General features: G+C 39.7%; 1 protein-coding gene across 1 annotated transcript in view; it reads left to right on the top strand.

Moving 5' to 3' along the window:
- Nucleotides 1–27,261, top strand: part of LOC109039130 (protein glass) — a 152,457-nt gene that overhangs the window by 74,871 nt on the left and 50,325 nt on the right. The window contains exon 4 of the mRNA XM_072301148.1: nt 13,644–13,889. Within this exon, the coding sequence (XP_072157249.1) occupies nt 13,644–13,889 (246 nt within the window). The remainder of the gene's footprint in view (nt 1–13,643; nt 13,890–27,261) is intronic.

Below are 27,261 nucleotides of genomic sequence, written 5' to 3'. Positions count from 1 at the left end.
ATTTAAACGATGTAAATTTTTATTTTTTGTCACAGTTCGCTCGACCGTTCTACTGGGCCGATTTCCATGATGTTTGCGGTTATCAACAGTGCTTGTCCCTAAATGAGCCCGCTATAATCAGAATTTGAAAATAGGATCCAAGTTTTTTGGCGCGTATACGTAGTATACCGCTTTTGCGATCGTTTCGACCCCTACTCGATACAATAACAGAGTCCATTAGTTCCTACCCGGAAAGTGACTGCCGCGAACTTTTGAGATTTTCCAAAGCGTGTAAAAAGTTTACTAATACGTCAATAATTATGATTTAAAATTTTTTCTCATTCTGGGGCTTTATAGTTTATGTGAAATGAACACCAAGAGTCTACGTTACTTGGTTTTTTTAATAAGAAAACCTGAGAATGCTCCGCGCTAATTTAAAATATGAATATATAAGCAGAAGCAAACGGACTGATTCGAGGATGGCTGAGCATTTAAGCACTCTTCAAATGAGAATTTCACTCCTCCGTTTTGTTTAAAACGTTGTCTTGACAGATCTCTACACCCCTGTTATGCTTTTCAAAATTTGGCACCACTGCTCTGATTGCAAGGGCCAGCCAGGGCAGCCGTAAGTGCAATCTGTGACGAGCCTCGAGACTCATTCGACCATTTGCTAAACGTGGCTCACACAGGAATCCAGTTACCCCTCTCTTCCCCACGGGCGAGACCACTGCGTCGCCGTCTCGAGGAACAATAGACCGTTTCCCTGCGCAGCGGCCGCCGGGACCCTATTACTTACGCCTCATTAACCATTTCACCGTCCCGCTAGGATTCGTCCAATTTTCAAAAGAAAATTGTTTCGCGAGTATTTAGCAATTTTTTTCTTACTCTCCGTTAAAACACGAATTAAAAGAGGTCTCATTCATAAAAATCGGCCGAATAGAAGAGAAGTTACAGTATTCGAAATCCGAAGAAATCAACAAAACTTCTCCGAACAAAAAATAAAATGAAGGGGAGAAAAGAAATGTATAAATTATAATTAAAGATAATTGACCTCAGAATGTGACAAGCAATTCAATTATATAACAGAGAAAAAATTGGGAGAAACTACAAAAAATTCGCCTCTTTCATTGCAAGGGGCTTCCTTGTAAGAGTTTTGACCCGAAGACAAGGGTCGAATAGCAGCAGTACTCCATACAATACACGAAGTGCCTGAACGAGTTAAACATTTTTTATACGTCCAAATCGAAAATTCTTTATATCTTTAATTACTGTGTCTTTTGAGTCGTTTAAGCCCCCCCCCCCCCCCCAAAGAAAAAAACAAAAACGAACAAACAAACAAAAATCCGTCGAGATTCTGGAACGTAAAGGCGCTTTAAAAGTATTCTGGGACAATAATGGTTAAATCACCGGTAGTAAATCCCGTTATATCATTAAAACGAAATTGACTCCATAGTTTAATGCCTTATTGATTACGATTATTTTAAGCACTCGAACATTTGTACCTGCAATTTTACCCATGGAGTGATTTCCTGAGAGCCGATAATATCACGAAGTTCTCATGGAGCCCTTCAAAAATGGCTTGCTTTTTGGGCAGCCGATTCGGTCATCGAACCGGATTTAAATGGAAGCTGATAATAACACAAAGCTCTGAGAAAAATTTTGAGATGAGTATAGGAACGGTTAGTAAATAATGAGGAGAGGCGGGCAAAGCGGCTAAAATTCGATCCAATTTTTCTGTTTTTCTGTTAAATTGATGTTGCCGCGGACTTCTGACAGTGTCCACACATAATTTCTGTTCAGCATATCGAAACATACGTATTTTTACACGTAGAATTTAATTTTCACGTCAGGGAGTCGACATATTTTGATTTTTTAGATTTTATACGGAAAATTGATATGGGTTTTCGGAATTGAAATTACTTATTATTGTTTCATGAAAAAAAACGCACCCAAAATGACTATATCACATTATTGACTTTTACATATTTGCATTCACGAAATTGATTGGTAAATTCAACGATCGGGTACATCGACCCGGTATATCAAGTTTCTGCGATTTTTTACGGCAAATCGGTAGATTTTCGGGATGTAGATTGCTTACTTTCAATTATTCATGAATGAATAAGGGTCATTCCACGTCAACTGTGCCAGGCTCGGAACCCGACCCCCTCCGATGCCTGAAAATTGGTATACGGGGTCTTTACATCATTCTCACAGACGGATTTGAAGGGTTTTCCCATCCGACGCCCCGTTCGCGAGATATCGACCCCCAAAGATGGGGTGAATTTTAGCGATATTCAAAGAAGCCCGTTTTAGCGATTCTCATTTTCTCGACTTCCCCCTCTTTGACTCTCCGTAGCGAGACTCTGTATCAATCCATCATACTTTGAAAGAATGTTACTAGACCAATTTTTCATGCAGATTCTGAATATGCCATTGAAATTGAGCTAAAAATTATTTAAATGACCGTAACTTAGGGTTTTTCAAAATTTACTATTTTTTCGCCATTCAATGTTCAAACTGAATTATCTAAAAAACAGTCGCTCCGATTTTCGATTTTTTTTATACTTCAAGCTTCAGATATATACTTTTGGTAAATATACTTTTTTCAATTGCTATCGGACGGTTAAGGGCCTAAAAAAATTCAAATAGGCCAAAAAAGGTAAAAAATTGGTAAAAAAAGACGATTTTTTACATGTTAATCCAAATATTTCGATAATGGACGCTTTAATTATCGATATTTTCCCCAGTTTACCCTCTTAGATGTATAACATCAAACTTTCAACGCTTTTCATACATTCACCGATCGATTAACGGCCTGAGGGAAACCGGAAACCGACCAAAAATCCTCGTTTACGCAAAAAGGCGATTTTTCACGCGGTAACCGATGCATTCCATGGATTGTAACTGCAATTTCCAATTTTCTCTCTCCATTTCAACCTTAAGGTATACACTTACGAGTAATAAACACTTACTAACGTGCATCGATAGGGCAAGTATCTAAACGGAAATGAAAACCGGGCGGAATTGCTCAAAAATGACGGGAAAAGGCGACTTATCGCATAGTCAGGGGAGCATGTGTTCGAAAATTACGTCCCGTTTGCACGTTTGTGATGCAAGTTTACTCTCTTCGTTTTGGTCCCTAGAATGAGAAAATCTTTGCAAGACTCTCCGATTTTGATGCCAAGGCCTCAAAAACAAGATGGTGGCCAAAATGGAGGCTGAAATTGAAATGTTGGTAAAAGAGCACAAAACGTCAAGACAGGTGTCGATTCTCGTGTTTTTTGGATCGTATATTCCAAAAAATTAGTCATACAGACCCCTCGACCCACGGAAATGCCCAAAATCCAAGATGGCGGCCGACTTTGGCTCTTTAGTGGCCAAAACGTCAAATGCGGAGCAAAGTGAGGAGTGAACACTCTAGATATCGGTTTTCGAGGTCAGGGATTCCAAAAAATTAGGGGGAAAAACATTTCATGCCAAATGGTACTGATTTGGACCATGCAAAGGCCGAACTCGGCACTCATTTTCCGGGTCAGTTTCTATAATTAGCATTATATGTCTTTTTAGGACCAGTACCCCTACAGGGGCCCTGCAGAATGTGGGTGAATTTTTTCTCAGATATGCAATATTGAACTGTTCTGGTGTGTTTTGAGCCACTGAATCTGAAAATCTGGTTCTGCGAACCGAACTTTTTTTTCAATGCAGGTGCAATCACTGCTCAGGTCCAAAAATACTTACGTCGTCTGTTTAGATTTCAACGAATGCAGGCTGTAAATAAGATGTAGACTTTGACAGTTTTTATTTTTTCGGTCTTTTAAAATTTGCATTAGGGCTATATTTAAGGGGGAAGGGGGTGCACTCCCCGGAAAAATCTGGTTGTAACCTCCAAACTTTTCTAATTCTCGTAACCAGAATTATTGGTGACCTTTACCAGAGTTCCGGCTGAGATAAACAGAATTTCCGCTTGTGGTAACCAGATACATACTTCTGATTGGATGTACGAGAAACGGCTGGTTGGCGAGACCAGAATATTTTGTTGCGAAATGGAACCATAACTTCTAGTTGTCTCAACCAGGATTCTGGTTCTGTGAAACGCAGTCTCTTTTCAAAGGAAAGGCGTGGGTCCGCGGACCCACGCCACGCCTCGGCGCGGCGCTCGCTGGAGGGTCATCTGACGCCTCAATGCACTCAACTACCGCCAGGACTGCCACTCAGCCACTGTGCAACCTTTTGCGCATAATGGCAGCAGTTAAGGAGCATTCTGCAAATTCGCTCACTTTTACAACGTGATTGTAAAATAATCCTGCTTTAAAAAAAAAGTTCGGTTCACAGAGCCAAAATTCTAGTTAAGGCAACCAGATATTGAATTAGTGAAGGTTGCATTTTGCAACCCGACATTCTGGTTACGTTAACCAGCCGTTTCTGGTATATACAATCAGAAGTATCTTGTTACCACAACCAGAAATTCAGTTTATCTCAGCCAGAACTCTGGTGGAGTCAACCATGATTCTGGTTACTTTTACCAGAAATCTGGTTACTTTTACTATGCATCCGGGTACTTTTACTAGAAATCTGGTTAAGTGAACCAGAAAAATCTGGAAGTCATAGTTGCAATCTAACCACACGACATAAGTATTTTTGGACCTGAGCGGGGATTGCACCTGAGTGTACAGTTTCCTAGCCTAACACGCTAACCGTTACACCACGACAAATGATTTCGACTGTCCACTAGAATAGCTACGTTTATGCGAGGCTCGAAACCGAGGTTTCACGAAACCCGAGTTTGTAATGCTAGTTTTCGTCGTCGGGTTTATGCGGGCGCTGTAACCCGACTTTCGCGGGAAATCAAACTTTCCGATTCTGGCGCTGTTTATGCGCATATTTTCGATTGAACTTGAATTTCATGCGTTGGCGCCATTTTCACAAGCTATACTTCACTTTTTCACTATGAATTGATTCAATAAAATTATTATTACTCTTTTATCCCGTGTATGTTCCACAATTTTTCCGCAATATATAAGCGGAGGCTTCGCATCTTCACTAGAAAAGCCTTTAATGACTTTCTGAGCAACAGTTGGAAAAATGACAGTGGATTTTTAATCATTTTACGTTCATATTTAAAAATTGAATGAATACCTAAGTAATCTCAACAACCCTTTAAATCATGCTCGAGCTTATATTCTGAGTTCAGAAAAGTTGCCATCATATTTAATTTTAGTGATGTTAAAAATAATTGTGGCAGGCGCAGAAGTTCATCATGTTGTTTATTGAGCTTCTAATGATCTTACAATAGGTAGATATAGGCATTGAAAGTGTAGGAGTGCTAATCCAGTAAAGTACCACACCTTCACTCCATGGTGTCGTAAAGATTGTATGTCTGCCATTATTGTAGTGAAACAAATAACTAATCGGGAATACTTATGGGAATCGCTCCTTCAAAATATGATCAAAATAAGCGGATATTGATAGGTCAACAATGTATCGCTGAAGCAGAAGCGTCTAAATCCTCTTGAGGCAACGGACGGTGACAATCTTAACAAACTGATGACGCTTCACAAATTTTTAATTTCCACATTCCCAGAGACATGCGCTGAAGTCCTGTTTCTCACCCCTCTTTCCTAGAGTACCTGTATAGCGAGAGTATGGACAGATCGCTTCATGGAGGGCTTAGGGCCCAAAAGTGCAGCCACCCTTCTAACCAACTTCTAACGCACAAAATTTCACTGCCAGTCTGCAGGTTCCAATTCTAACCAAGATGGCCAAGAATGTACATAAATGAGCGTTCTTCCGGAAAATTGAGTAAATTTATGCAAAAACGGAGTCAAACACGTGCTTAATAAACGACGGTTCGTAACAATAGTATTAGTAAATCTTTCTGGATAATTGAAATTCATAGGTTGGCCTGCATTTCTGGGCCCTAACTTTATTCGCAGAAGCATCGGTGAAGGCCTGATGGATTTTCGGAGTTTCACATCTGTCCATACTCTCGCTATACAGGTACTCTACTCTTTCCCACTGCTCTCCGAGTCCATGAGCAAGACAGGAAGAAAATAGGCAAGCTACCTACCACTGTTTGCCTACCTATGTGTTTTGGCGCGTATACGTAGTATACCGCCTTTGCGATCGTTTCGAACCCTGCTCGATACAATAACCGAGTCCCTTAGTTCCTTACCGAAAAGTGACTACCGCGAACTTCTGAGATTTTCCAAAGCGTGTAAAAAGTTTATTTATCCGTCAATAATTATGATTTAAAGTTGTTTCTCATTCTGGGGCTCGTTAGTTTATGTGCAGTGAATACCAAGAGTCTACGTTACTTGGTTTTTTTAAAAAAAGCCTAAGAGTACGACGCGCTGATTTAAAATATGCATATATAAGCGGAAGCAAGCGAACTGATTCGAGGATGGCTGACCAGTTCGGCACTCTTTGAATGAGAATTTCACTCACTCTGTTTTGTTCAAAACGTTGCTTTGACATATCTCCACACCACTGTTATCCTTTTCAAAAGTTGGTACTCCTTGCTCTGATAGCCGGGGCCAGCAGGATAGTGGTAAGTGCAACCTGTGATGAGCCTCGAGACTCATTAGACCATTTGCTAAACGTGGCTCATACAGGAGTCCACTCATCCCTCTCTTCCCCACGCTCCTGATCACTGCGTCGGCGTCACGAAGAACAATGGGCCTTGGGTCGCCTTGGGTCCCAACGCGGCCGATACCCGTACCCCAATTACTCACGCTTCATTAACCATTTCACCGTCACGCTAGGATTCATCCAATTTTCAAAAAAAAATTGTTTCGCGTGTATTTAGCAATTTTTTCCTTACTCTCCGTTAAAACACAAATAAAAAGAGACCTCATTCATAAAAATCGGCCGAATAGAAGAGAAGTTACAGTAATCGAAATCCGAAGAAATCAACAAAACCTCGACTTCTCGATACGAAAAATAAAATGAAGGGGAAAAAAAGAAAGTATAAATTACAATTAAATATAATTGACCTCAGAATTTGACAAGCAATTCATTTATATACCTAACGCTGAAAAAACTGGGAGAAATTACAAAAAATTCGCCTCTTGCAAGGGGCTTCCTTGTAAGAATTTTGACCTGAAGACAACGGTCGAATAACAGCAGTACTCCATACAATACACGGTGTGCCTGAACGAGTTAAACATTTTTTATACGTCCAAATCGAAAAATCTTTATATTCTTAACTACAGTGTCTCTTGAATCGTTTAAGCAAAAAAAAAAAAAAATTCCGTCGAGATTCTGGAACGTAAAGGCGCTTTAAAAGTATTCTGGGGCTATGATAGCTAAATCACTGGTAGTAAATCCCGTTATATTATTAAAAAAAAAGGAATCCATAGTTTAATTCCTTAGTTTCTTGAATACGATTATTTTAAGCACTTAAACATTTATACCACCAATTTTAGCCATGGGGTGATTTCCTGAGAGCCGATAATATCACGAATTTCTCATAGAACCCTTCAACAGTGGCTTGCTTTTTTGGCAGCCGATTCGGCCATCGAACCGGAGTTTAAATGGAAGCTGATAATAACCCAAAGCTCTGAGAAAAATTTTGAGATGAGTATAAGAACGGTTTGTTGTAAGTAACGAGGAGAGGCGGGCAAAGCGGCTAAAATCCGATCTAATTTTTACAGTTTTTCTGTTGAATTAATGTTGCCGCGGGCTTCTGACGGTGTCCACACATAGTTTCTGTTCAGCATATCGATACATAAGTATTTACACACGTAGAATCTAATTTTCACGTCGGGGAGTCGACATATTTTGATTTTTTCGATTTTATACGGAAAATTGATGGTTTTTCGGGATTGAAATTATTATTGTTTCATGAAAAATAAATGCACCCAAAATGACTATAGCATATTGATTTTTACACATTTGCACTCACGAAATTGGTTGGTAAATTCAACGAGTGGGTGCATCGACCTGGTATATCAAGTTTCTGCAATTTTTTACGGCAAATCAGTAGATTTCCGGGATGTAGATTGCTTACTTTCAATTCATGAATGAATAAAGCAACGACATGGTTGAACTTCTTTGCATGGAAAGACGTTTAAAATAACAAAATCAAGACGTATTTAATGCAATTGCATTTATATCGAGTCAATTTCTTTTCAATAATATAACGGGATTTTTACTACCGGTGATTTGGGTATTTTAGCCCCAAAATACCTTTAAATCAACTTTATCTTCTAGGAGTTCGACAGAATTTTTCCTTTCTTCGCTTAAATTATTCCGTAGCACTTTTCCTCAAGAATCTGATAAGATTTTGCTTGAGGCAGATCAAAAAACTTAAATTCGATCGAATAGCTCTCTACTTTCACAATACACGGTCTCGTCAAGGTGCGTCTTTGACCTCGCAGTGTTGGATCGTGAATTCTCTTGTTGTGCTGTTTGCCTGTTTTGAAATCTCTGTAAATGAAAACTAAAGGGGTTGATATGTGCGAGTTAATGACGCGCCTTATCAACACATTGTGTTGGAGTTCACTGCTTGTTTTTTCTTAACCTTGATTTTCAAAGGTGACTGAAATCAAAAGAGCAACTGACAAACAAGATTTCAGAACCTGCCATTGCATTTCACTAACCAAACACACAAACCCAACCTTACCATTGATATTCTTTCGCTTACACTGTATATTATTCTCCCATTGAGATTCGATATGAGCTCAATTCAAAAATGCTTTTGAATTTAATTATTCGGGTAGATTGGAATATGGGGCTTTCAGTCTACCTGTAAAGCGCATTTACTGCCATTCACTGCTGTCACAAGATATTTTTGCACAGGCAGAGCCACTTTCCACAATAGATGGATCTCTAACGCCAAGGCTCAATTATGACTAGTGATTCAACGACCAAAAATTGTTACACGCCTCAATAAAAACCTTATTCTTATCTCAAATTGCAAATCTTGGATAACAGAGTACTCACCAAAAAATCTCCTTCCTTCTGCCTCAGTATGAAAGAGTGACGATACTTTGGAGCAATAACTTTGAACAAGTTTCAATAAATGATGGCCTCAGAATTTGAGTCATCATTTACAAGAGATTGGATCAAAGAAATAAGTCAGCAGGTCACGGTTGTGGCTGGTCTCTCACTTTCAGTAGGACAACCAGGAAATAGATACATGGATACCACACAAATTCAAGAGCTACACAGCTCTGATTGGATCAGATTTCAGATTTAATCGGTAGAATGAAATGAAAAAATTCGGTGCACTTTTTAAAGGGAAGCAGGGTGCCTTATCTTGAAATCCTAGGCAAATCGTGTGGATACAGTAAAAAAGTTCTCCGCAGATGATGAACTGGTAGGTAAGGCTATTACTCAATTGTAGCCTGTAAAGCTCTTTGCTTGCTTTGCTTCTGTAGTCATTAAATGTTGATTAGAGTTGCAAGAATTATCTGAAAAAGCAGTAATAAGCCTGGATTCCATCTGACACTAAACACCTTCACTAGAAAATAACGCCCTACGTTTAGCTAAATAAGGATAAATAAGCCACATATAACTGAAGGAATCACGTAAAAGTGCTTAAGCAACAATTATAGTAAAATTATGATTGTAAAAAATGTTGAATAATGGCAAAATTAAAGCTAAATCGTGGGATAAGCACCAGTTGTTTACGAACGTTATGATAATGAATCCGCCTTATTGCCGATCGCGCACCTGAAAATCGCATTTGAAGTCGAATTTCAACTAATTTCAACCTCCGGTTCGTTTATGCGGAGTGCGAAAACCTAGTCTTTAGTGTAAAATAAGGTTTCAAACACAAATTTCGGAAACCTACATTTCGTTAGTTCATCCGTATCGTTTATGCCGTGATTTGAACTAGAGTTGAACCTTGGTTTCAAACTCAGGTTTCGATTGAAGTTAGGTTATGAGGCTCGCATAAACATAGCTAATGAGATATTGAAAGGTCGTGAGGTCTGATGTGTTCGATGTAACTTGTAACATAAATATTACTTACTTACTAGTGACGCTACAGCCCGGGGTGGGCTTTGGCCTCCAACTTGGTTTTTGCAGCTTGGATGTTTTTACGTGGTAGGGTTGCTAGCCCTACGCACAACCCTCCTCCTTTTCCTGGGCTTTGGACCAGCTAGAAAAAAACGATCGCAAAGTAACGGAGTTAACTTGTAACATATATTAAACGTAATTTCCGACTGTTAGAATCATCGTTTTTCAATTATACCATTCAATATTTTTACTTTATTTTCATTGACATTTATTTCAAATTGAATCCATAATTGTATTTAATTTCTTTCATCTCTTCATAATTTTTACAGTTTCAGTATTTTTTCATATTTTTTGTATTTCTCGTTGTTTTTATTTATTTATTTCACTTTTTAGTTTCATTATTTTTATTTATTTATTTATTATTTTCATTTTTTGTTATCTTTATTAGTAATTTTATTTTGTTGTTACTTTTACTTATTTTATTTTTTCAATCATTTTTAGCTTGTATTATTTTTAATTTTTTATTAAACTTATTTTTTTATTATTCTCATTTTTTTATTATTCTTATTTCGCAAGAGCAAATTGAAATGGAAATGAATACAGTAACTTATTTTTTGGCCTATCGGCAAAGGTCAAATACCAACCAGCCAGATTGAAGGGTGAAACATAATGTCTGGTTCGTACCAGAAATATTGAGCCGTTCTGGCTCATAACTCAACACCCAGATCGTCTAGGCTGAGCGAACCAGAATTGCTGGATACGCGGATCATTCTGAGATGCCTGGTCTTCCTAACCAGAAATGCTTGTTTCGGATAAACAGATCTACCCCAGCAAGAAATGTTTGGTTACGCGAACTAGCGCATATAGCTGCGTCAACCGATACAGCTGATAGTCGCATTCAGAGTTCTGGTTGTGGCAACTAGAATTTCTATAACGAGAAGTTCTGGTTAAATCATGAAGCTATCTTTTTCAGGGTGGGTCCTATTTCAAAAATCTGATTATAGCGGGCTCATCTAAGGACTATCACCCGTCGATAGCTACAAAAATCATAGAAATCGGCCCAGTAAAATGCTCAAAGGAACTGTGACAAAAAATGAAATTTAACATTGTTCACATGGGAGAATTTTCAGCTTTACCACATAATGTACAAAAACCTGGGTCATATTTCCAAAATCTGAATAAAGCGGGTACATCTAGAGACAATTACCTATCGAAAGCCGTAAAAATCATGAAAATCGTCGCGGCAGACCCAAGTAGCAGTGATTGCGATAAATTGCGATTTAAACGGAGAATGTATCGCGATTTTATCGACGTCGATTTATTGTAATATTATCGGATAAAAAATCGCGATAAATTGCGATAAAATCGCGATTTTATTGACGGCGATTCATCGCAATATTATAGGGAGAAAAATTGCTATAAATTGAGATAATATTTCGATTTTATCGAACGATATTTTATAGAGATAAAATTGCAAAAAATTGCAATTTTTCATCAACGCCCACTATCGCATGAATGATGCTTATGAAAGATGTTTCTATGCCGCCGCCACCCCCCCCCCCCCATTAAGATGAAAATGTGCCTACTTCTAAAATCGCCTCTGCATGGTCATAAAGGAAAGGGTATGGGGTGGGGTTGGGAGTGAGAAGAGGAGGAATGGGGTGACGCGGAGTTTGTTTCGAGGGGTTAAATTGCAATTAGTGGAGGTGTAAGAATGATTCGATACGTGGTTGGGCGTGGAGTTGGGATGGTAGGAGGTACGCCCACATTGAGAAAAAAACTCTCGGCGTTTTTACCAAGGTCCGTTGGTAACTTTACACCATCTCACTTTTTTTACCAATTATTGGTAATGTTACCAAGACAGACTGGTAAGCTTACCTAAAAACCGGTATTTTTACTGGTTTTTTCAGGTAAGAATACCACTTTTATCGGTAATCAACTCCCGGTAACTTTACCATTTTATCTCGGTAATTCTACTACCGTCGATAAAAAATATTGGCGTGTTTAACAAGGTCCATCCGTAACTTTGCCATCTCACTATTATTGATAATTTTACAGAGACAAAATGATGAGATTACCAATAGAGCCTTATTTTACCAACCGTATTTCAAGGTATGAAATAAAATACGGAGGAGGGAAAATAAAAAAAAAAATCCAATGAAAACTCGGTGTCAGTCAACTCAATGACAAAAGTTGTGAGGTTGCGAAGCGCCGATCCATGTATACGAGGCTTCAATTCGCACACGTTAGTCATATAGCGGCCATAGCCTAGTGGCAATGTGCAGGCCTACCACCGTTGCAACTCGGGTTCGAATCCCCGCGGAGGCTCCGGGGATTATACTCTCGTACTTGTTAAAGGACTTGACAGCTGAACCTGACGGAAATCGGCTGACAGCGCAAACTCCATTTTTTTGGCGATTTTATTGGCGATAAAATCGCTAGGATCATCAACATTTGAGCGATTATACTCGATCTTATCGCGATAAAATCGCAATAAAATCGCGAATGATCGAGGATAATCGCTCAGATGTTGATGATCCTAGCGATTTTATCACCGATAAAATCGTAAAAAAATCGCAATTTAATTTCGAAATATCGCGATTTTTCCGTTGAAAGATGCTATTTGGGGGACGCTGAATTTAAGCGATACCAGAAATGAAAATTTAGGAGGCTTGAGAGCTTAAAGTATCTATATAGAGGAAGAGAGATAGGGCTAGATTTTGGAACGGGCCTGTTGCATGCAAGAGATACAGCCGCGCGAATAGACATTTTAGAGGTTAAATGGCACGAAAATTACGATGGTCACATTAAAAAAGTCTGAAATACACTCCTTACTGCGCAATTTGCGTTGTTAGGAACGCGCTTTTTCAAATTTCCCGCGTCTGGGGGCAGTTTTCTAATCACCGGAAACGAGCAAACGGCGGGCTCGGTTATTTCCGGAAGATGTCGAGTCGTTGTTGTTGTTGTTATTTTTTCCTTCAGTTTGTTTACAAACCCAACGTGATCTCTTATAGTGGTCCATATACGCTTTATGCAGTAACCATATCGATCAACTTTTAAATATCCAACGCAATCCTTCTACATTTCATTTCACGATATCACGAGCTCCGATTTTTAGGCTATGTTGTCAGTTTTAGTTGACCGGAAATAGCCGCGAGTTGCCGTTAGAAAACTGCCCCCAGACGCGGGAAATTTGAAAAAGCGCGTTCCTGACAACGCAAATTGCGCAATAAGGAGTGTATTTCAGACTTTTTTAATGTGAGCATCGTAATTTTCGTGTCATTTAACCACTAAAAAGTCTACTCGCACGGCTGTATCTCTTGCATTATGGGGCGCTAAGTGCACTCTGTGGTGAGAGGTCCCTAAAGGTTCACCTCTCTAGTATTAAGATGACCATCGCATTTTCTTTACATTTTTTTTTGCGTAGTAAATTAAATCCGATTCCAGGGTATGGTAACAGAATTTAAGATGTTTGGGCGCATAACCGCGATCGATGGTACAGGCCTCTCGGCCCCTCCTCCTAAAGTGCATCCTCTCGATAATGGGGGATGATTTTAGAATTATGTTTCAAAAGAATGGAGGATACGAGAGGCCTCCCTTGATAAATTTTTTTGGAACTTTGTGCTCTTCTCAAACGGGCCCCCAACAGACTTAAATATGAGCGTAGGATAAAAAAAAAACGTGCTTCTATTTGGTAGATGATGCCTGTCTCGCCGGGAGCTGGTTCATACTCTGATGGAGGAGGCTGCAATAATGGAGTGCCCGGCTTTAATTTAGACCCCGCTGATCTCTGTATGACAAGCAATGCAGGTGGAAACTGGTCAGCTAACACTAATACAAATCAATCACCTATATTCCCGAGCATGAGTGTCAACGTATCTATGAACATGACTATGCACGGTTACCCTTCGGTCATGAGTGAGCACCAAATAACATATCCGCAGGTATGTGTATTAAGGTAATTTATACAAAAACATTTCCATCTCAAGGACGAGCTCCTTGAGAAAATGTACAAATATTATAACTAGGTATCTTTTTGATAAAATTTGGACTATAGTAAATATTTAGGAACAAGTCACATTTTCGGGAGGGGAGGGAAGGGGTAGAATTCGAAGTAGTGTTACGCATCCAGTTTGAGTAGCCGCACATTTTCTCTTGTTAAGATTCCAAGTTGAGAGAAAAATGTTATGAATGTGAAAATGAGCCCCTAGTAAAAGAGAGTCATAATGACCACCTCACTCAGGGTCGGATTTACCAATAGGCTACATAGGCCATAGCCTAGGGCGCAGCATTCTGAGGGGCGCATCATTTTTGAGAATTTATTCAAAAACGTGACTTATTAAAAAATGTCATTTGTGTTGTCATCAAAGGTCCTGACACCTAACATCCTCCCTCTGATCTGGAGGGGAGGGGCATCTGGGACCCCCCCCCCCTCCCCACAAGAGCGCTTACTTTCAGGGGCACCACCCTAAGTTTAGCCTAGGGCGCAAAAAATGTAAATCCGGCTCTGACCTCACTGAGACATCACGCCGCTTTACGTAATACATTCTGGGATGATACCACGATAATATATCTCCAACGTGATTTTGACGTCACTCTGATACATCACCGTGAAGTCAGTGCTTAGTGGATTGAAAACATAGTCCGAGGTTCATAACCAGATCCGGCACTCTGGTTGAGGCTACCAAAAATTAGAGTAATTTCAGAACCAGAATTCTTAGTGGCGTCAACTGGAAATTTCTGAGGGAGACACAGAGTTTCCGATAAGCCAAACGTCTTCTTTAGCACAACCGGAAATTTCGGTTACTCCAACCAATATATGTGGCATGTGGCTGTTGTGGCAACCTCAATCAGAGTTCGGTTTGTCTCGGCAGAGGTCGGGTTAGGCTTACTAGAACTTTTATGTTGGTTCAATGGATTCTCAGAGTGTACTAGGTATATAGGGGTAATCAAGTCACTAACTTGTCTCATATTATTCGGTCCAAGAATATAAAGCTGTCATGTGCTGCACCGGCTCACTCTACTGTCATTAAGCAAAAAAACGTCCGGAGTGTCCGTGGGGCTGTCGGTAAGTAGGGAAGACGGATTTTTGTGTATAAAGTCCGCGCATTTATACCGCGGCATGAATTTATTTCGGAAGAAATTTCACAAATTTAGTATTTTATCATTAAGTTACGGGTGCATATTTAGTTTCAGTTCAACATATTCACTTTTACTCGAGTTTCCGCGGACCTTACCCCTTCCCACCCAAAAAAGTGGACATGTAGAGTCCACGCCAAATAAGTTTACCCACCTCTAGACCGCGACAGAAGATCGTCTGACGTCACTACTTTTGCTTGTAAAGTAAATGAAGGAATCAAGGTGATGGATCTTCTGTCGCAGTCTACAAGTGTGTAAACTTATCTAGGGTGGATTATACCGAAGTAGGATGAATTCTACCGAAGTAGGATGGAAATGGAGGTTTGAGCACAGATACTGCCATATGGTGCAATAAATAATTTAATTTTCGGTGCAACTTATAGCAACATCGCATTGTATGCTGATGTCTAGCAACCTAACTTTAGTATGGTGGTGGTGTCAAGTGACCTAACCTACCTGGAGGCCATATACAAAAAGATCCAGAATCGGACCGTGTACTCCCGAGTGGACCCTTAGACAAAAGCAGAGCACCGAGTCTACCGATTCCAGAATTCGGGACTTGAAATATTTTCCAAGGTGCGCCTGGTGCGCGCGGCGCGGGCTCCGGAATTTTGGACTTGGAATATTTTCCGTGGTACCTGGGTGAGTTCAAATAAGCGTCTAATCTGGTGTCCCCAGCTGTTTTAATCGTCATAATCTAAGAAACATGGGCAGATCAAATTTTTTTCTCATTTTCCAGACTATTGTTGACTATTACATGCTGTTTCCAACTTTATTTGGACTGAAATAAAAATTTAGGAGAACTTTGAATGTGTAAATTGCCTACATTTGTCCCAAATTTGCGTGTCCCCCGTGCCTCGTTCTTGACTTTAAATCGATGTTGCAGCATAACTAGAGTGATTATTTAAGAAAACTTTATTGGAGATGATAGGTAATGCTTTTGAATTTGAGAAAAAAAAATGTCAATTCATTTTTTGCTCCATCAATAACTTTTTCACGCGCTAGAATCATTGTCCCGAGCAACAGTCAGCAACAGTCAGGAGAGACATGGCAACGATGTAATAAGCTCTATATGATTGCCGTAACGTTGAGGTTTTTCCAAAAACTACTTTTTTTGTTTTGATTGACATCGTAGATGGCAAAAATTCTGAAATTCGCAAATTTTTGTGCAAGATTACCGCCATTAATGATGCCAAACAGAATGCTTTACACGATAACTAACAGGGCGTCAAGCATACACACACACACTAATATCAGCTCGTAAAATACTTTCGGAGTGTGCATTAGGGAAAATTTTCTCTTATTCCGATCCTCTAGGACGTGCTACTAAATATTCCGTGAAAAAAAACACCGAAATTGTCTTTATTGTTAGAGATAAGCTTAAAAAACAGCTTATTCCATCCTGTCCCGTTCCATCTTGTCCCATTCCATCCTGTCCCATGTTTCCATCCTGTCCCATGTCCCAGTTCAGTGGGACAGATTGGAAAACTGTCACAACTGAGACTTGCTTATTTAAGCCCTGTAGGCGCTCTTTCCTGCCGATTTAAGTGAAACTCGGTAACCAGGGGTATTTTTCAATGGGGAACTCGAATTTTTAGTCGAATTTTGAAAATTCGAAAATCCAAGATGGCGGACATTGCCTAAAATGCTATCGCAGCGTCTAATCAACTGAGACTTGTTTGTTTAAGCCCTGTAGGCGCTCTTTTCGACCGATTTAAGTGAAACTTGGTACACGGAGGTATTTGTCAATGGGAAACTTGAATTTTTAGTAGAATTTTCGAAATTCGAAAATCCAAGATGGCGGACATGACCTAAAATGCTATCTCAGCGCCTAATCAATCGATTTACGCGGAACTTGGTACTCGGGGATATTTTTGAATGGGAAACTCGAATTTTTAGTCAAATTTTCAAAATTTGAAAATCCAAGATGGCGGACGTTGCCTAAAATGCTATCTCAGTAACTAATTAATTGATTTTAATGAAACTGGACCGGAAAACCTTGGCATTAGGAAAAGAAAGATTTTAATAGGGGTGCAATACATGGTTTCTTATGTATCTTAGGCTACGAAATCGAAAAATTCCTAGGTTTTTTCCATCGTGCACAGATTCTCCCGGAAGATTGACTCTGCTGGAAAAGCTAGATTTTTAAGGACAATTCCGATTTCTCCGGAAAAATGTCGAACTTTCCCGGGATAAGTCGCACTGATACAGGTAAATGGAGGTGATCTTCGGAATCAGCGCCAAAAATCTACTCCAAAACCGTTGGCAAATCTTCGGAAAATCAAAAAAAAAAAAACGTTGACCAGTGTAATTGATATGTTAATGCAATTCCTCAAACTTTTCCTGGCTTTACCTCCACTTCAGCGGGTACACGCCCACTTGAAGTTTTAAAATTCGATGTTTTTGATCAATTTTGTATTGCAGTATTCCAAGAAATAAAAGCTTCTTCTCGTGTTAAAGGAAAACAGTAGGATAAACAGACGGAACTGTCTAAAAAATAAGCAGAATAAGCTCCAGATATCTTTCATGACGGATGAATTCTTTTGGTTCTGTAAGATATGAAAGGGTTACATGTTTTCAATTATGCTTTAATTTAGTGCTCGACGATGCTTTTATGACAATTGCGTTCAAATTTCAATTAAAAGTATTATATGTCACCTCTGAGATGGAAATTTGGGAAATCAGGCAAAATTAGAGCAAATTTTGGGAAGTGATACACGTGACGGTGGAAATTCGGGTTTAAGCATAACTATTAAGCTCGACGAGCTATATTTCCTAAATCTACACCTAATGAGAGTCAAAATAAAGTTTGGTTTGCCCAAAAATTCACAAAAAAATTTTGGGAGGAAATTGAACCTGAAATTTGACCCTTATTTGGATTCACCCACCTATGCGGGCTCGGACTTGAATTTCAAGGATACCTACACGTAATGCCTTCGAACCCGGGTGATACCTCTTTGATCGAAGGGCGTAAAGAGGGTCTTATCTATCTTCCTATCTTCATGTCCATGTGGATCCGAGGAAAAATCTTGATCCAAATTTACCTTCCAGAAATCTTATATTGGTGCCCTCCTGTACACAAGTAGCACAACTTGCCTTGAAATAACGTACAGCGTCAACTGCCGCAATAGATTTACTACTTGTGCTGATGAAACACACTATAAGTACGCGCTGAGAGTTCTAAAGTATTAGCCTTTATATTATGTCTCGAAAAAACTAAATGTCAATGAAAAAAAGGTATTAGACTCATTTGTTGATTCGGACAGGGCATCGATCATATTGACCACAAATGTAATTCTGGGTATGTTATTCGATTTTAAGGAAACCCTTCTTATTTATTGGAAAACCCGCAAACAAAACTTTGTCACAAAATCTTCAACTCATACCGAATATGTTGCTTTATATGAGGCTACTTCTGAGATTATGATTGTAGTAAATCTCTTAGAAACATTAAGCGTTAATGTTAAGGATCCAATCCTGTGTGGATATAACTCAGGAGCTCTCACAAGAGCAAGACTTGGAAACTTGACCACCTAAAAATTCGAAATACATTCAAGTGAACTGTCACTTCGCAAATAAAATTATAAGAAAGGCATCATTAATACCTATTGTTAAAATTTCTTCTGATGATAATATAGGTAGTATATTCACGAAAGCTTTAAAATGATTCGACGGACGCCATATTTTGTGTCAGAACGGCATGCGATAGATCGCATCAATTGGTTCCATTTTTTCAGCTACTCGTCATTTTTCTCGAATTTTGAGATCGCAATTCTATAGTCAGGAGTCTAAAGCACTCACTTACCAATTTTAACAAAAAAATTCAACGTAATAAAGGCGTGGTTTTTTTAGAGAGAAAATATCGCATTCCAGTGCAGTTTCGATATCAGTATCGAATGCTATGTTTTCTCTTTAAGAAAATCACGCCTTTATTACGTTGAATTTTTTTGTTAAAATAGGTAAGTGAGTGCTTTAGTCTCCTGAATACAGAATTGCGATCTCAAAATTTGAGAAAAATGACGAGTAGCTGAAAAAATGGAACCAATTGATGCGATATATCGCATGCCGTTTTGACACGAAATATGGCGTCCATTGAATCACCTTAATAGAAGATAAATTCTTCACAATTAAGAAAATATTACGAATCAAAGAGCAAAATACATTTCGGTAAGCAGGTTACAAATCAAAGAGCAATAAGGTGTGTTTTTTCCCCTCAAAAACAAGGAGGCGTATACTGAGTATTATACTGGGTTTCCCAAAAGTCCGTACCCCATTGGTAACTTTTGAACGGTTAGAGATAGAACAACGAAACTTTGGGAATGTTTCTATCTCAAAGGAGACCATCTTCCAGGGGGTTCAAAACTTTTTTGTCTCTCGGGGGGGGGGGGGGGGAGCGAGGGCCTCCAACTTTTTTTTCAAATGGTAACCCCTATCTTGTGATAGTTATTAGAAAGAACATAAAAGACTAAGCATTTTGGCGCAAACCGCAGATCAATATCTCAATTTTTGTTCGAGTTATGATGGGTGAAAGGTCAAATTTGACCTATTTTCAAGAGATGATAACTCCGGTTCAAATTATCGAAGAGAAAAAAATAAGACGGGAAAATTTACCAAATTTTAAGCACTTTTAAGTAAAAATCACAAAAATCACTTAAATTTTAATTTTAAGGGGGGGGGGGGGCTCCGGACCCCCAAATACGTCAGCTCATAGTTCATACGATTTTTCCGCGAAATGAGCCAATTTCCCCTTAATTTCCCTCAAAATTATCTCGGTAAGTTCAAAATCATATTGCGTTTACAAGTCCTCAAATTTTGGGCAAAGTTCAAAAAACGAAATTTAAGGTGATGAAATTTAACCGATTAAATTTCGTTTTTTTTAAACTTGGGGACTTGTAAACGTAATGTTGAACTGACTTTGAACTTACCGAGATAATTTTAAGGGAAAGTAAGGGGAAATTGGCTCATTTCGCGGAAAAATCGTATGACCTTTGAACTGACGTATTTGAGGGTCCGAACTCCCCCCCCCCTTCAAATTTAAGTGATTTTTACTTAAAAGTGCTTAAACTTTGGTAGATTTTCCCGTCTTATTTTTTTCTCTTCGGTAATTTGAACCGGACCTATGATTTTTTTAAGAAAGTTCAAATTTGACCTTTGACCTATGACTCGGTCAAAAATTAAGATACCTATCGATCTGCGGATTGCACCAAAATTCTTAGTTTTTTATGTACTTTCTAATGATGTATCACAAAAAAGCGGTTACCATTTGGAAAAAAATTTGGGGGCGAGGCTCCCCCCCCCCCCCCCGAGGGACTGACAAAAGTTTTGAGCCCTCTGGAAGATGGTCCCCTTTAAGATAGAAATAGTCCTAAATAGACCGTGGGCCAGCAAGGGGTAACCCTCCCCCCCGTGGGAATTTTGAAGATGGTGATTTTTTGAAGCTCTCGACTAGTAGAATAAGATTTTTCTTGTTTACGCGAATTCTATCGTGGGAGTAAGCCCCCCCTAAACCCCCCAAAATTGCTCAGAATTCCGAACTTTTCCGCGAATTTTCCCATTTTTTTCGAAAAGGCTTGATTTTAGGGCAAAACTTCACATAACCATTCTGAAAGCTCGTGAAATTTTGGTCTAGCAAAGTTATAAGTGATTTTGGCCATTACTCGCGGTCCCCCAAAATTGGGGAACTTAAAATGTCAAAATATCTTAAATTTCCGCGAAAATGACCGTTTCACCGAGATTTCTCGCCAATAACGCGGAGAAGGTTGGTAATATCGTAAAATTGTTTATCCCTAAAATGATAGAGCATTAATTTTTTATTCAAGGGGCGGCCTAACCCCTCGTGGGGGGAGGGAGGGGGCCCCCAGCAGTACCCACCCTATGAAGACCGTCAAGATTGGCCGCTTCCTTAAAGTAGCGTTATGCGCAAAGATGAGCGGCAAAATGAAAACAAGTGGCGTTTGTTCTGAGAGAACATCAGTGTGACTTTTTGTGGGAGGTGACAGGGGGAAGGGAGGTACATCCTCCTCCCTCCCCCTCCCCCCAAAAAATAATCACGAAAAACGATAATTAAACGCGAAAATTCCTCTTTGTAAGACGACTTTCAGGGCTTGTCATTACACGTTTACACTAACATAATTTAACGAAATTCTCCTACTGCAGCTAGGTTTCCCCGTCCCTCCTATTATTCAGCAAGTGACGTTTTTAAATTACCCCTCCCCCACCCTCTTTTAATGTTGGCTGGGGAGGCTAAGATGTCTAACGCCCCCCCCCCTCCCCTCATTAAATTATATTAGTTTGACCGTGACAATGACACGCCCTGAAAGTCGCCCTTTAGAATATGGCATTTTCGCGTTTATTTAAATTTTTTCGTGATTATTTATGTGGGGGAGGGGAGGGGTGGAAGAGGAGGGGGGAGGATAAACCCTTCTCCCCTCCCCCCCTCGTTAAATTATGTTAGTGTAAACGTGTAATGACAAGCCCTGAAAGTCGTCTTACAAAGAGGAATTTTCGCGTTTTATTATCGTTTTTCGTGATTATTTTTTGGGGGGAGGGGGAGGGGGAGGGGGAGGGAGGAGGATGTACCTCCCTCCCCCCTGTCACCTCCCACAAAAAGTCACACTGATGTTCTCTCAGAACAAACGCCACTTGTTTTCATTTTGCCGCTCTCTTTGCGCATAACGCTACTTTAAGGAAGCGGCCAATCTTGACGGTTTTTATAGGGTGGGTACTGCTGGGGGCCCCCCTCCCCCCCACGAGGGGTTAGGCCGCCCCTCGAATAAAAAAATTAATGCTCTATCATTTTAGGGATAAACAATTTTACGATATTACCAACCTTCTCCGCGTTATTGGCGAGAAATCGCGGCGAAACGGTCATTTTCGCGGAAATTTGAGATATTTTGACATTTTAAGCTCCCCCATTTTGGGGGACCGCGAGTAATGGCCAAAATCACTTATAACTTCTCTAGACCAAAAGAACTGTATGCAAAAACGACATTTTTCGCCCCCCCCCCACTAAAAATTATTCAAACTTCGTCTATCAGTTACTAATACTGGAGCGCTTCTTTCCCCAAATTTTCAGACCCCCAAAAAATTTTGGGGGGCGCTAGGGGGGGGTGGAAGTCAAAACCTGTAACCATGAATATCTTTCGAACGAAACAAGATATTGAGGCCCGGTTTGAACAAAAAATCGTCTAAAATTGCATACTTTAAGATTCTAGAGGTCAAAATCCCAAAATTAAATTTTTAACTTAACTTATGTGCTTTTTTTCAGTTTCTGAGGAAAAACAATTTCTTTTAAACAGATTAAACTGAAATTTCACATTTTTTGATTTGAACCAAAACCAGTTTTTTAAATTGTTCGTCTTTTTCCGCATCCAACGAGTGGTCGTATAAGCTGGGGAACCGAATGGTTTCGGAGTTTTGATCAATTGAAGTTTCCGCTCAACGCGCGCAGACCGATTTTTGCGCGCAAAAAAGTCGGATTTGACTGTTATTAGATCAGATTGAATGTTCAAACTGAGCAAAATGCATTATTAGGGACTCTTGAGGGTCGCTGAGTCCAGTTACAGATACTTCCAAAAAATTCACGTTTTAAAATTACAGCTCCGTAGCGCTATTTTAGAGGCCCACTGAGCGCCGACCGGCCGCTCAGTGGTCCTGTACAGAGCTGTAATTTTAAAAACGTGAATTTTTTGGAAGTATCTGTAATTTCTGGACTCAGCGACCCTCAAGAGTCCCTAATAATGCATTTTGCTCAGTTTGAACATTAAATGTGATCTAATAACAGTCAAATCCGACTTTTTTGCGCGCAAAAATCGGTCGGCGCGCGTTGAGCGGAAACTTCAATCGATCATAACCCCGAAACCGTTCGGTTCCCCAGCTTATACGACCACTCGTTGGATGCGGAAAAAGACGAACAATTTAAAAAACTGGTTTTGGTTCAAATCAAAAAATGTGAAATTTCAGTTTAATCTGTTTAAAAGAAATTGTTTTTCCTCAGAAACTGAAAAAAAGCACATAAGTTAAGTTAAAAATTTAATTTTGGGATTTTGACCTCTAGAATCTTAAAGTATGCAATTTTAGACGATTTTTTGTTCAAACCGGGCCTCAATATCTTGTTTCGTTCGAAAGATATTGATGGTTACAGGTTTTGACTTCCACCCCCCCTAGCGCCCCCCAAAATTTTTTGGGGGTCTGAAAATTTGGGGAAAGAAGCGCTCCAGTATTAGTAACTGATAGACGAAGTTTGAATAAGTTTTAGTGGGGGGGGGGGGGCGAAAAATGTCGTTTTTGCTTACGGCTCTTTCACGAGCTTTCAGAATGGTAACGTGGAGTTTTGCCCTAAAATCAAGCCTTTTCGAGAAAAATGGGCAAATTCGCGGAAAAGTTCGGAAATCTGAGCAATTTTGGGGGGTTTAGGGGGGGGGCTTCCTACCACGATAGAATTCGCGTAAACAAGAAAAATCTTATTCTACTAGTTGAGAGCTTCAAAAAAAATCACCATCTTCAAAATTCCCACGGGGGGGGGGGGGGGGGTTACCCTTTGCTGGCCCACGGTCTAAAAGTTTCGTTTTTCTATCTCTAACCGTTCAAAAGTTGCCAATGGACTGTTGGGACAATTCGGACACCCTGTTTATCGTTAGTAGTGGTCGAATTGTAAGAGGAGCTTTTCTTCAACAAAAAAACAAGAATCTCTGCATATGTGCTTTTTTCTACAATCTTCTTTTCTTTTGAAAATTCAAAAAAAGTAAGGAGTCGTTTAGACTGAGGGACTAAGATGTTGGTGTGTATATGCGTAAAACACGGCCTATATGTACCTATCTTGTGTAAAGCCTGTAACTTAGAAGAATAAAGCTTGTCGTCAGTGAAATATCAAACAAAGTTGGTTACCTAGTTTATTGTGTCTTCCCATTTATTTTAACACAGATGTAGCCTTTGATACCTACCTACTCAAAACATTAAGATCGAAGACTCCGATGACATTCTGAGGGGTAAGAAAAAGCGAAGAATATAGGTACGCTCGAGAAATAGTTTGGTGAAATGCGAGAATGAGTGAGATATGAATGAGGAGACGGATGGCTATTCGAAGAAAGTCAGAGAGGGGGGGGGGGAGGGAGGAAAGAGGTAGGCGGGAAGGAAAGAGAATTAGCCAAACGTGCATTGTGGGGTACAGAAAAGTAGAGGGGGTGAACTGTGCTCAGGAATGGGATACATGAGATCATAATGGCGGGTAATCGATAGAAAGGAGGAGGAAAACGTGAAGTCAAAACCAACCAATCAGTTCACGTTTTCGCAACATTGCATCACCCACCCCACAGAATGTCGCCATGACAACTGAAACGGCTGCAGAAACGAAGCAATTATAGAGAAGCGTTCGACCGGATGGTTCGATTTCTTAGATTCAATACCGTCTCCGTATTTTATGAGCTAACCTTACACTATTTTGGTAAAAAATTTCAAAGCCTTTCCTCCCCCCCCCCCACCCTTTACGCAAACTCAATATTAAGAGACTCATCTGTTACATAAGTCTCTCCCTATTCTCCAGTCTTCTCTGCCTTCGCTAACAACGATAAAACCGGATCGAGAACGTTCCGATAAGTTTCTGTTGGACAGTTCAGAAGATATGTACAAAGTTCTTAAAAATGATTTTATGGAGGAACTGGAAAATTCTGTAATACTGTGGATGGAAACTTTCTAAATTAGCAAATTTCATTTTTTTGTGTTTGGAAGCGCTTCTTTTTCACTTTCAAAGGTGGGCGGGGATGATTTATCGTAACAGACTGCTAAAGTGACGACATTATCATACCAGGGCCCCTGGGTCAAAAGGTATCCAACTCCATTTCAGTCATTCTGAGATCTCGGGAGTAAACCGTGCATCGGCCCTATTGGTTTCAATGTAAATCGCAATTTTTGAAATTTCATAACTCCTTCCCGACACAAGATAGGGCTAAGTACCTACCGAATAATTTACACAGAGCCCAAGTAGCATTTTTCAACGGAAAAATCGCGATTTGTTGCGATTTTGTAGGCGATAAATCGCTAAGATCATCAACATCTGAGCGATTATCCTCGATATTGTTGCAATAAAATCGCGATTCCATAGCCCGGCAATTTATTGCGATATTATCGTAACAAAAACCGCGATACATGGCGATTTAATCTCGATTTTATCGACGAAAATTGATCGCGATTTTATTGAACAAAAAATTGCGATGCACAGCGATTTAATCGCCGTAAATCGCAGTTTTTTATTCGATAATATTGCGATAATCAACCGATAAAATCGTTATTTATCGCGATCACTGTTCCTTGGGCAGTTGGAGATTTCCAACAGGACACCTACCCGATTTTTTAAAAAATGCGAGTCAGGTATGTATATTTTGGCTCTGGGGTACGGATACATTGATCCTGAAATATTTTATGGCAAACTAGAATCCCATAGGTGATAATGCATCTTTGCCCGTGCATGCGACTTATTTAATTGACTAAAGCATGGTTTTTAGTGAGCGGGAAGTTCGAACGGACGTACCTACACGAAGAAACGCAATTTAAGTACCTATTTCTGGCTATGAGTTGAATTTGGAAAGCTTTATTGCGCCCATCATTGTCGCGGGGTCATAACGAGGGGTTGCGCGCCCCCGCTCATGCGACTCGCGCGCCCATGGTGTTTGCTCCTATATCTACTAAACGGTTGATTTTCAGGTAAAGTGGATGAAATTTCGGACCTACGGAACATAATTCGACATTTTCAGTCGGAAATGACTCTTTAAAAATATGAAATGACCTTTTTCCGACATGCGCCCTTTTCGCCCCTTGGGCGGCGGGTAAAATTTTTCTTTAATTTTTTTTTCCAAAAAAGCAGGTGTGTTTTTACATCACACAGAAACCTTTGAGAGGTTGACCAACTTGAAATTCACAAATTTAAACACACCTCCACATTTCGACACCTCTCTTGACGTTTTGTGCCGTTTTACCAACGTTTCAATTTCAGCTTCCATTGGCCGCCATCTTGTTTTTGGGAGCCTTGGCATCAAAATCGGAGAGTCTTGCAAAGATTTTCTCATTCTAGGGACCAAAACGAAGAGAGTAAACTTGCATCACAAACGTGCAAACGGGACGTAATTTTCGAACACATGCTCCCCTGACTATGCGATAAGTCGCCTTTTCCCGTCATTTTTGAGCAATTCCGCCCGGTTTTCATTTCCGTTTAGATACTTGCCCTATCGATGCACGTTAGTAAGTGTTTATTACTCGTAAGTGTACACCTTAAGGTTGAAATGGAGAGAGAAAATTGGAAATTGCAGTTACAATCCATGGAATGCATCGGTTACCGCGTGAAAAATCGCCTTTTTGCGTAAACGAGGATTTTTGGTCGGTTTCCGGTTTCCCTCAGGCCGTTAATCGATCGGTGAATGTATGAAAAGCGTTGAAAGTTTGATGTTATACATCTAAGAGGGTAAACTGGGGAAAATATCGATAATTAAAGCGTCCATTATCGAAATATTTGGATTAACATGTAAAAAATCGTCTTTTTTTACCAATTTTTTACCTTTTTTGGCCTATTTGAATTTTTTTAGGCCCTTAACCGTCCGATAGCAATTGAAAAAAGTATATTTACCAAAAGTATATATCTGAAGCTTGAAGTATAAAAAAAATCGAAAATCGGAGCGACTGTTTTTTAGATAATTCAGTTTGAACATTGAATGGCGAAAAAATAGTAAATTTTGAAAAACCCTAAGTTACGGTCATTTAAATAACTTTTAGCTCAATTTCGATGGCATATTCAGAGTCTACATGAAATATTGGCCTAGAAACATTCTTTCAAAGTATGATGGATTGATACAGAGTCTCGCTACGGAGAGTCGAAGAGAAGGAAGTCGAGAAAATGAGAATCGCTAAAACGGGCTTTTTTGAATATCGCTAAAATTCACCCCATGTTTGGGGGTCGATATCTCGCGAACGGGGCGTCGGATAGGAAAACCCTTCAATTCAGTTTCTTAGAATGATGTGAAGGCCTCGTATACCAATTTTCAGCCAGATCGGAGGGGGTCGTGTTCCGAGCCGGGTACACTTGACGTGGAATGACGCAGGCGTCTTTAAGTTGAATTTTTTAGGGTTTTCAGTGATCAAGAAACTCCGGAAAAATTCCTGTGACATCAGGAGCCTTAGTTCTTTCGATTA

Source organism: Bemisia tabaci, chromosome 1 (assembly GCF_918797505.1).
Source record: "Bemisia tabaci chromosome 1, PGI_BMITA_v3".
Lineage (NCBI taxonomy): Eukaryota > Metazoa > Arthropoda > Insecta > Hemiptera > Aleyrodidae > Bemisia > Bemisia tabaci.
This window is presented reverse-complemented; position numbering and strand designations above follow the sequence as displayed.